At 30.7% G+C, this 12,733-nt stretch overlaps 1 protein-coding gene across 1 annotated transcript; it reads left to right on the forward strand.

Moving 5' to 3' along the window:
- On the forward strand, positions 1–10,423 carry LOC124358435. The gene is made up of 5 exons (XM_046810731.1): positions 1–145; positions 2,453–2,580; positions 4,695–4,875; positions 5,604–5,688; positions 9,013–10,423. Exons 1-5 carry the CDS (start codon positions 1–3, stop codon positions 9,107–9,109), a joined length of 636 nt encoding a protein of 211 aa, XP_046666687.1. The 3' UTR covers positions 9,110–10,423.
- The last annotated feature ends 2,310 nt before the right edge of the window (positions 10,424–12,733 follow it).

A 12,733-nucleotide genomic window follows, 5' to 3' on the forward strand; every position in this document is an offset into this window, starting at 1 on the left:
ATGGAAGTTTCTCCAGCTCCTCTCCGTCCTCACACAACAGTTCCTACGAAACCAGCACTAGTAGGATATCAACTGGTGGGAGACAGCCAGTTCTGCAGATTCGGTCAGCAGTTGTTAGGACTTCGGAGGGTATCCATGCCAAATTGTGCGTTTACATTTGTTCATACATATCTAGAAATTAAGCTAAAATAATTTGTGATAAGAGCAATTAGATAATATTTACAGCAAAACAGTGTTTTTACCACAATTTTGGCAATAAATATAAAAGGTATTATTTATTCTAGTATGAACATAGTGTTCCCAAAGCCACTGGTTAACCCTTGAACTGGAAGTTAATATTCCCTTCAGTGGCAGGCCCTCTTTGAGTTATTTGTACCCTTTTCATTTAATTATTATTAATAAAATATATTTATTATAAACCAACATCTGATGTACCTATTTTTTAACAGAAACATTATAATTAATTAATGAATTGATAGTGAATTAGAATCCACTTTATGATTTTTTTTTTATTAAACTTATTTTTAGAAAATATGCATGCACCTGACAAAAATGGATTTCACTATATATATATATATACATACAGGATGTAACAAACAGGTCGGGCTGTCTATGCATTTTGAGATGTTATGTGATTCTAAGCTAAAAGTCAAGAATAACTTTTTTTCAAATTCCACTTCGTTTAGCCACTATTTTTATTAACAAATTATTATCTCTAAAACTAGCAAAGCTAAAGAAACCAAATTTGGCACACAGATTTGGTAGGTAAGAGAAAAAAAAAAAATAATTGTATTATTTTCTTTAATATTAACAAAATGGTGACTGTTGAAAATTTTAAAAGTCAAATAAGAAAAAACCATTTTAGTTTTAAAAAATTTACTAGACACCAACTATTTGAAGAGTTTTATTGCAATTCCAACGGTACTAGTTTCAACAGAATCTGTCAAGGCATAAGCGAGCACAACCACTTAAAAGGTACACTTGCACAAACCAGAAGCAGCAAACATTTTGTCTTCTGATAGGCATCAGTTAATATTAAAGGAAATAACACAACTATTTTTTTTATGTTTCTCTTATCTATTCAAACCTCTGTGCCAAATTTGGTTTCTTTAGCTGGAACTAGTTTTAGAGATTATACTTCTTTTATAAAAAATAAAAAAATGGCATCTAGCGACTAAACCAGACATTTCTCAACCTACGTTTATATGATACTAGCAGTATCCCGCGGCTTCGCACACAATTTCCTGTTGAAAAACAGTACACTATATTCACATACTCTTTTTCTATCACATTCTAAACATTCCTGAGATTTATAGTCGTTCCTTTGTAAGCCTCTTGGGCGCATTATGAAGTATGTACCATATTTCCTGCCTCTATCTTTCGTGGTTTTTGCTAGGTGTTGATAAGTTATTCAGTACAGTTAATTTATATGGATGAATCTCGATAAACTAATTAGGTTATAAAGGATGAAATTCGGTCTGTTAAAATTAATTTTCTGTCTAAGATATATCCAGTATTATTGTGGAGTTTGCCTTGTGCTCCGATCAAGAAAACGTATCAACAAAATCCAATTCCGATCATAAAGAGTCTTCTTTTCGGTTCTCTTCATTTACCTTCGATCTAACCAAATCAGATTACCTTATGTGCGCACTCACGGCTTTGTATAATTAGGTGGTTTTTTATAACAGCGTTTAATAGTATTTTTATTGTATTAGATAGTTTATCGATCATTGGTGCAATCTAAATTTAAAATTAGGCAATAACTTCTTCTATGCAATCGGCATTACACTACTGATCAAGAATTTTACAATAATACTTTTCTAAATTTTAAATGTAAACAGATGTTTCTGCCTCTTCGATTAACTTCAGCTGGAATTGTTAATAGCTGTTAAGTATCAGTTCACTTTGTATTATGTGTCGTAGTGCAGTCTGCCGGATCCAATGTAAAACACTCCAAAATCAACAACTACTTACAAATGAAATCTTAATTAAAAAAAACATTTTACAGTGGACCAAATTGTGAATCTAAACATTCTTGAACTCCATTGAAAACACACACAAAATTTCATCAAAATCGGTCCAGTCGTTTAGGAAGAGTTCAGTCACATACACACGAACACAAGAAATATATATATAAAGATTTTTTGTTTAAATGATGCAGTATCACCTCAGATGTTTGTGACATCTTTATGTGAACACTGCATATATATAATTTTCATAACTTTAAACATATCACTATACTAAAGGGTTAAGATCCATGTAGAGATCAAGTGATAGAAAAATTTAGTTTAATGTAATCAGCTATATTATACTCACACAGCTGAATAAAGTGTTAGTGCTTAAAGTCATAGTAAAAAGTTATCACTATAAATTATCTTGTGTATACATGTAATGTTTAGATTATGTACTCTATAATAGTCACTTAAAACTAATGATTTTTGTTTTGTTTTAGCACCTGGGCGGATAGGAATCTGTGTCAGTGGTCAGACCATAACTGATCTACACAAGAGAGTGAAAGAAAGATTTTACCCAATTTCCGACAAAATCATACTTATGATTGGAACAAATGACTTTTTGAGGGTAAGATTTTTATTATTTTTTTTAGAAGACGCTTGATTAAAGAACTAAAAATGATACAGTTTCAAACATTTTAGCCAAAGCAGTAAATTAACCATTTCTCGTTCACAGTATGTCCACCATGCTCATACGTATTAGTACCTTCCCATGACACTTGATAAACACAAGTAAAGTTTCCAAATAACTATGGTTATAACCTTTAAAACATCTTTGATATGAATCTCCACAAACTCCATATTTGACCTCCTTCTTATTCATGGAGTTTTCCACAAAATATATGGGGAGTTAATTAAATGCAATATTATACTTTATAACAGTAATTGTTGCACAAACAATGAAATCCAATGTTTCCTCATTCAAGATTGTTAGTGATAAAAAGGCTTTACCTTTTTTTCCGGAGACAGATATAGCATTGCGTATAGTAAGAGTTTTACATTTTACTAATAAAAGTAGTAAACCTTGAATATCAGAAAAAATACACATAAATTACAAGGGTTGTTCTCAGAAATTGTTGTTTAGAAAATAATACATCACTTTGATAGTTTTTTATTGTGTACATTTCAAAGAACAAATCTTAAACTATTTTTACACAGTTAACATTTACATCTAAGTATGTTATTCAATACCTATAGAATAAAATTCTGCCACCTATGCACATAACCGATTGCAGTAGTTTCTGCAGCAATCAGAAGTGACCCTGGTCTGTTGATTTGCTTTTTTTGTTCAGTATTGATATAAAAACCCTCATGTTTCATTGCCAGTGATTGTAAATAAGAAATTTGTCACCTTGTTCATGATCCCGAATAAGAAGCTTTAGAGTTGGCCTCATCCCTTTTGTTTTGAGTTCATCAGTCAAGAGTTTGGATACGCCCTTCAGATACAAAATTTATAGTATCCAAGTTTCTCAGTTACAAATTCATACACTAGTTTTGTTTCTATATCTGGAACATCCGAATAAATATCTGTGATTATGAACCTTCAATTTTTCTAACAACCCATTGAGGAAGCAATTAACCTAGCCCCTCTAGGACTGAATATTTGAATTAATTTAAGCAAAAATGCATTTGTGTACTAAAATATAAATGGAACTAATATGGATACAGATAAATTAGTCAATTTTTCAGGACATTTTAGTCTATTTGGTTGCTTTACAATAGTGTTTGTTATTTCTCCAAATAATTTTTTATTTAATATTTTTTAGTATTATTTCCCAATTTTTTCCCAATTTTTTTGTAACAATAACATATAATAAGTAAACAGGAGTAATATGTAACATTAACATATTTTAATGTTATAAGTAAAAAATTTATAACTTTAAGGTTAGTAATATTTAAGATCGTGAACTGTATGAAATGTTCTGTTTAAAATTATACTATGGTACATATTTTCTTTGTAATACAGTATTTAAACAATTTACAAATTAATTCTTCAAATCTTATAAAATCGGCTGAATCGAGTAAGCTTATAGTCAACTGCTGACTGATTAAAACAAAAATTCTTATCTACTTTTTGTGGCATTAAATTAGCTAATAATCATTGTTCCATAATTAATAACCTCCCAAAAACGTAATATTGCAAAAATCTTGTTGAACTCTTGTCAATAATTGTGTTGAAAAATAAAGTACACATAGTGCAATGTTACCAGTCATGTTTACATCAGTTTAATTTTATTGTTGAGAAATGTTATGGTTATTAAGGCTAATAAATAAATCATTATTACTCTTGTGGTATTTATGTATGGCCGAATTCCATAATTTTTTGTTCTTAAAATTATGTACACCACTAGTGTTTGATTTAGTTTAGATTCATGAGGATCATTTATCTGAAATATTCTGAAAGTGTATTTGTTACATAGATCAAGTAAACAAATTAATGCTATATCGGTAGTAATTTAAATAAATAAAACATTATATTGTAATGACTGGAATTAATATTATCTTCCAGTTAATTGCTTAACAGTAAATGCAACTACTTTCAAGTATTTATGCCATATTAGCTGTTTGCAAGGTTTTAGGCTTAGGTTTTAAATTTGTTTTACGTTTTTATATTCTGTGGTCTATTTTATCCTCTCATGTTTACAGATATATTGAAGCATAATATGTAAACTATGATTTCAGAACTTAGATGTATCGATCATGTGCAAGGAACTGTCCGCACTCATCGAAACACTACAGGAGACCGTATCAAACATTGTTCTGTTGACTTTGCCTCCGATACCTAAACTGGAGAAAAGACACAGCTCTCGCCACTTTGCTCTCTTAGAGAAATACAACAGCTACATCCGTGGCCTGGAGAATGGTAAGACATTATTATTGCATTACTTTTTTACGTAGAACACATAAACATTTACAATTAAAATATATTTTAAACAATTTAGCCTAATGGTGGCATAGTGATAAAATCTCTTTGAATATTTCTATAAGTGATACACTGTATATTTCTGGAATGTAAATTTTCAGTTTTATCACTGTATTATCAATGATGACTAATTTAAAGTTTGTCCTTCTTTGCTATTTTAGGATAGGTATACAAGTAAAACTGTGTCATGTATTTTAAAAAAAACCTCCAAAAATGTTGAAGAATATTGAGAGGTTTTTGTACGTAATGAGGGTGAAGTAGTTTGCTGTATTGAATATAAATAAAATGATTTATAAATATTTACTTTCACCCACTGCTCTGCTTGCAATTCTGTATACAGCAGGGATGCAATTATCCAAAATTGGTAGGGCCAAGCCAATTTCAGATAATCTACATTTCAGATAAGGCTGACCACCATTAAAAACTTGCCTACAGTTAGTATTGATGTTAAAAACTGAGCAGCGGCATCATACACAAGTATGTATGATACCCCAGATGGCTAGGGTAGAGTCTGCTATTTATAGCCTTGGAATGTAATCAAGTTAATCTCTGTGCTTCGAATAACCGCATTCCTTATAATCGTGGTGTACTTGTATGTGGCTATTTAGCACTGTTTACTTCATGTTAGTACTATGTTCTGTAGTTATATCGCTTCTGTTTGCTTCCAGGAGACAATGTAAGGATAGCCGATGTTAGCCCGCTATACATGAGCTCTCTCCCATACCAGAAATGCCGCATGCATCTGTTTGAACTGTAAGTATTTTTGTATTGATGTGCAAAACTATTTTTGTTTTGTATAACTTAACATTTAGATTTGTACACTGATCAGAGAAACTAGAAAACAAGGAAAACGTTTTACTTATAAAAAGTGGAAAACTTTAAGAATTCTTGAAAATTCTCTAAACAATATAACCAATACATAGAGAAGCCAACAGTTCCAATTGTAAAATTAAAAAAATAAAGAAAATGTTGATTTTTATTTGCCGAAACCAACTTGAAACTGAACATTTTGTTAAATAACTTATTGAATCTGACCTTAAAGAACCCAGTTCTAGATGTTAATTTACAACAGATATGAGATGACCATATTGTATATGAATAAATTAGGCTATCTAAACTGCATTTCAACCTGTTGCAGATCGAGTTATTTTTGAACATGTTTCCGGGGGGGGGGGAAAAGATTATGTATGTAATGTATGTTGCAACACAGCAGGCAAACTGTGGTACTCAAAGTTTTAAGCTTTCAGAATTATATAGTGATTTCTAAAGTTTTATGTTAACCCTTTGAGAACCAACATTTTAAGTGGATGTCATAGAGCTATTACAATCCCCTCATCACTAAATTTCGAGAAAATTTGTTTGCATAATCTCCGTTCATGACCCCCCAAAATCCAAAAATGTGTGTGTGTATGTATGCACATGTGCGTGTGTACTTATGTATGTGGTCAGTATATCAGTTATGCAGTATAGAACAAAAAAAATGTTCAAGTCATTTAGAATAATTTTTGTTATTGCATGGCTTTTTATATCTCGTAAGATTTTGAGATAGCGGGTGTACAAAGTTTTAAGTAGTATACGAGGTCCAATCAAAAAGTATCCTACCTTTTGGTGCAACGTAAAACTGAAGTTACCTGAAAAAAGCTGGCGTTAATTTTCTTCAAAATAGCACCCTGAGAAGCAACACAACGATTCCAGCGACGTTTCCACTTCTGGAAGCAGTCTTGAAAATCACTTTTCGGCATCGCCATGAGATCAGCCGTAGTTTTTTTCATAATTGCTTCTCGACTTTCAAATCTGGTGCCTTTCAATGGTTTTTTGAGGTGGGGGAAGAGCCAAAAATCGCATGGAGCCATATCTGGAGAGTACGGAGGCTGAGGAACTTGCGGAGTGCCGTGTTTCGCCAAAAAAGTTTGAATGAGCTGGCGCATTGTCGTGGTGTAGCCGCCAATTTTGAGACGCCCACAAGTCAGGTCTTTTGCAGCGAATCGCATCTCGGAGACGACGTTGGACACTTAAATAGTACTGTGCATTCACAGTTTGACCCTCAGGGGCATATTCATGGTGCACAACTCCACGGTGGTCGAAAAAAACAGTAAGCATCACTTTGACATTGCTTCGAACTTGCCTTGCTTTTTTTGGCCGAGGATCCTGGGGAGACTGCCATTGTGATGACTGAAATTTGGTCTCAGAGTCATATCCATAGACCCAACTTTCGTCTCCAGTTATTATCGATGTCAAAAAGTCCGCATCATCCGCACAACATTGCAGCATGTCCTCGGCAACATCCAATCGCCGTTGCTTCTGCTTGTCTGTCAGCAATTTTGGCACAAATTTTGCGGCTACCCGGCGCAATCCCAAGTCATCCGTTAAAATTGCTTCAGCTGATCCGAAACTGACACCTAACTCAGTACTTACTTCCTCCACAGTCATTCGACGATTTTCACAGATCAAAACTTTTGCTTTCTCGATAATTTCCGGAGTTCGACTTGTTTTTTTTTCGGCCTGAACGCGCGTCACTTTCTGCTGAGGTTCGACCACTTTTGAAACAGTTATACCACTCTTTAATCGGCGTAACACTCATTGCCTCATTTTCGAATGCTAGCTGAATTTTCCGAATGGTCTCACTTTGTTTTTCTCCGAGTTTCACGCAAAATTTAATGCAATAACGTTGTTCCACTTTTTCCGTCATCTTCACAGTTAGAGAAAACCGATACGCGCACTTGACTTATCAGTACATACTGACCCGTCTCCAGCGAACCAGTCGGGGGATCAAGATAAGACTTTGTACCTTTCCTTATCATAGTAGGAACTATTGTCGCAACAAATCTTATCTCATTATTGGCAGCAGAAGCTGTGATACACGACGAGGTCGGATACTTTTTGATTGGACCTCGTACAACATTATGAGAATAACTGTGAACACGGTAACTGCCATAGTTTCTTAATAGATGCTGACTATACTTTGTATAGAGGCAATATTTGTATACTGTATAGGTTTGATGAGTTCGTTAGCCAGTCTTAACCAGTAAAACGTTTCAAGATGGTAATCATTCGCCTTTGTGCAACATTTATTTTTACTTATTTAGTCTTGCTTATGTTTTGATAACTGTTAAGGTTTCAAGATGATGTTTATTTAAATAGAAGTATACAATAATTGAACCATTCTAAGTGAATTTGATTACAAACATCATAATTTCAGATGAATTTTAAATCAAGATCACATTTTTACAAAGAAAGTTATATGGTCATAGCAATTTTGTCTTGTAAGGTTTTAAGATTATGGAGTTTCTAAATGTGTTAAAATGTTACGATCATGTTAATATTGAGAGTGATTGTCCGATCAGTTTTGTGCAAATTAAACATCTAAACTAATAATGCATAATGCAGTTTGACATATAGAGATGACGTACACATGTTAAATCTACCATTCTTCAGACTTAGCCGGAAGGAATATTTGAGTTATTTTTCGAAATTATAAAAAATATTTATTGTCTCTTGAAAAGATATGTGCTACAAATACCACTACCAAAATAGGTATTTTTCAGACAGTTATATTTTTTAATGCTTGGAAATAAACATACTTCATGGGACTCTAGTTTGTAAATTTATATATATATATATATATATATATATATATGTGTGTTATTATTATAAGTTTATATATAATATATATTATTTCTTAATTTTTATGTAAATTTAAAAAAAATATATTTTAAGCATTTTTAGGGTGGAAACAACAGATAATTTAAATGTTGGAAACCAATTCATTTTGAACATTAATATTAAGTTTTATGAAGTTGCATTGTGAAATAAAAAAGTTATGATAATAACTGAACAGTAAAGACTGTTACGCGACACATGGTGTGGCATACTCCTACCTTGTATTATAATTATTAGTTGCTGAATACGTATTCTTGTAGTAACATTTATAAAAGAGTCAATCCAGTAAAAATGTGTGATTGAATCAGCTTGATTACCCTGCAATTATCTGCAGCAGAAAAGACTCGATCTGCAAAATGAAATCGTATGAAATAACTGATACAATGACCTTGCATACTAATGTGTTCTAATTTGCAGATTTTTCTCGGGCCCAGCAAGAAGACCGGACTTGATACACCTGAATCGGCAAGGTCTTGAACTAATACGTAAATATATCCTTGACAACTTTTTATGAAATCAGATTAGAGTTTAGTCTGTATCAAATTAGATTTGATATAACTGAACACTTAATATTGGAATAACAACATAGCAAGTCTATGTTACTGTTTTATGTTGATAAATAAAACAGCAAGTAAAATATATTACTAATTCGTCATTGGAAAGAGGGTCAATCATATTGTTAGTTTTGACTGGTAATTTTATTTTAGATGATCTATTTCAAATATTAATTGTTGAATTGTGTTTTGAAGAGTTCTGTTTCATATACTTTTATTGCTATAGAGTGAATTTAATTTTTTACTACTTTTAATGAATGACAAAAGAGATTTAGGCTCATTAGAAAGACTGCAATTTTTTTCAAAGTGAGTTATATCCAAGTTATAGGATTTATTTTTGTTGTCATCAAGTGTTTAAATTTAGAATGAGTAGATGACTGGTAGTTTGTATTCTGTGATATTAACTATTATTTGCATGTTGTAAATTGCAACTGATTTTTTCCCACATTCGCCAAATACGTATTTTCAACTTCAAAGGGTGAATTATTGTAAAACAACCAATATATTGTGGACTAACATCATGTTGCAATGAATGAAAAAAAATGAGTAAATTTGTTTAAGTTCTATCATTTTTGACGATGTGCAGTTGGATAAGCTTCTTACCTTTTTATAGTTAGTTAAATTGTTTAAAGTACCTATTTTATTCTGTTATTGCCATTAGTTTTTTAAAATTAATTATAAAGATACTCAAATGTTAATCGACCTAGTCTAACTTGTGTTTATCACAGGTTCATATTTACAGAATGTTTATCATTCTAATTATTGATAGAAAATGTGAATTCTTAGTATTTAAGATCATTGATATTTCTGTATATGTGTTTAGTTTTGTTAAATTCATAAATGTGTTGTAATGACAGCTCATTAGATTTCAATATTGTTCAATCTACTATTTGTTTAATTTTTTGTACGAGTACAAAGAAATATTTTGTTTGCAAAAAGTCACATCCACACTTGATGCAAACTGATAGTTTCTTTTGCTGTAAAATATACTTTGGAATTGATTGTTACGGTAATAGTATTGTTTAGCAAGTTTCATTGCTCAGTAAAACATTTTAGAACTTCTTGAAAGATAGTAAAGTAACGCTGTTTGTTTGCAATAAGTCACATCCACACTTAATGCAAGCAGGTAGGTTATCTACTTTTAGTTCTATTTCTAAGTTGAGTTATAAATTATTTTTGTTATTAATTGCTGGTCTAAAATGTGTAAAACTGTATTTTGAGCTTTCCAACTTGTACTAATGTAATATAATAAATAAAACATAATTTTTAAAGTTTCTCATTTCATATTTAAAACCTGACAAGTGTTGGAGTTTAGTGTGATTCCAGTTTTTATTATAATTTTTATTTTTTTAAACCTTCTGTATTATAATATTATTAAAACATACATTCTACATTAAAAGATTACCAAAACATTACGTTGTGGATGGATTGTTTTTCAGTATGAGAACACATCCTCCAAGTGTTTCTGGTACTCTGGAGCATTGAACAGTAGTTATGTTTTTGCTGTTTTCTTATTAATTTCTATAAATATGCTTTCTACTTAATATTAATAATAATACACCAAATTATTGATGGCTTTTTATTTTATTGCAATCAGGTTAAATTTTAAAATTGATGAAACATTTGATTTTTATTATCAATATTAAAATTAAATATAATGGTTTTACCTGTTTACAAAATTTGAAGTATTACTGAAAACTGTGTCATACTCTTTTTCATTATGTGTGGACTTTTCAGTGGAGGATACCCCTTGGCATGATTTTACAATTGTAATTTTACATAATTTTACAATGCATGTATAATTTTTTTAAATGATATATATAAATATAAATTAAAGGTATTATCTGTAAAATGTATTTTTTTATAATATAGATAAAAATTAGTCGTATTATGAATTTATTGTTTATACTTGTATTACCACTTCAAATGTTTAAGGTAAATACCAAATATTTTGTAATTATAGTTATATTTTAGTTAAGCTAGTTTACCAACAATATGGTTTTCTGTAAATATGTCTCATCTCTAAATCGTGTTCGTTTTATTTGCATGAAAAGCAGCATTAAAGAGCATGACATTAGAATTTTTTTTAAATAAGTTGTTTTTATTCATTTTCCTTATCCTTCCTATCATTATCATGCACTCGCTCTGTAAATAAAACAAAAGTCAATGTATGTGCAATATTTTGGCTTTTCTAGTAAGCAAGGGTTCTGATATTGGCAACTTACACCTTTTCTCCCATAACAGCAATCACAATTTTTATTAAATATTCAAATTGCTAATTTTATTTTTTTAATAAAATACCACAAATTAGATTTTTTCAAAATTCTTGTTTATAAGGTAAAGGTGAGTTTTAATTTGTGGAATTAACACTATAAAAGCTTGAGATGATATCAAAAGTTGAATTTTGATTATTTAGACGTACTAACACCTCCAGAGACATTTCACTCTGTAAATATGTATGATTTGTAACACAAGATGTTTTTTTAAGTCAAGATGTTCGTCTAAAAATTAATAGGTTAAGTTTAATGTATGAAATGAAACAGTATTTGAAGAAATCTTTTATTCAATTTGAAATAATGAAAAAAAGTTTCTTTCCTCTTTATTTCAAGGAAGAAATGCAATGTATTCATCCTAGTTTAGAACAGTAAGTTACAAAACTAATACAGTCTCAATTATTGAGACTCTATTATAAATATTGTAAGGATAATTGAACATTAAGCATTTTTGGGAAATTTAGTGTAGAGAAATAGAACTGTTTGATCTGAATTGAAACAATGTCATCACTTAGTTATTGATAAGCACTTTGGTCTATGGCAATCCATTCTACAAGGTACGTCTTTTCTGCTTCTTTGTATTCAGGGAAAAGCAATGTTCTGTTAGGCAAACAGTTTCCTTTATTAGTCCAGTCAATTACCATTTTTCCGTATATTTATCCCACATAACACAGATTTTCATAAAAATTTTGATTTAGGTTCTACCTGTCCTCCATTTCAAAGTCAATCAAGTTCTTTAAAACGTTGTTATTTTTATTTTTTATAAAAGTTCCTAGCATCAAAACTAAGGGAGCTATGAAGAGAGTAATGTTGATTCCTATTTTTTCATTAGAAAAAAAAGAGTGAAAATCTCACCCTCTCTTCCACCTCACTTGTAGAAAACTTAATGTTCTTATAATACGTTCTGAGTATTTGACCAGTTTAAAGTACTTATTTTTGAAAAAAATTGAGCTTGAAGTGAGAAAATCATTCTTGTCATTTAGCGAAAAATCACCCTTTCATCAAAATAACTGAAAAGCTATATGATATTAATGATAAACCTACAATTTTGAACTCTAAAATTGTTGTGTATTCTGGTGTTTTATTTTTTTGTAGGGTACAAATTGAGTAAGGAATGACCATTTAAAGTTTGTGTTTGTTTGCACAAAGTACCTTTTTTAGTCCTTTTAGCATGAACCTTTTTAAAAATAAGATCTGAAAAATTATTATATGAGCTTATAACTGTAAAAAAACATATAAAATGCTTTTTTGATGCGCTTGATTAAAAACTAAGCAAGTTATAGGGAAAAAACCAAAATCACATTTTTGTAT

This window comes from Homalodisca vitripennis, chromosome 3, assembly GCF_021130785.1.
Source record: "Homalodisca vitripennis isolate AUS2020 chromosome 3, UT_GWSS_2.1, whole genome shotgun sequence".
In the NCBI taxonomy this organism is placed as follows: Eukaryota; Metazoa; Arthropoda; class Insecta; order Hemiptera; family Cicadellidae; genus Homalodisca; species Homalodisca vitripennis.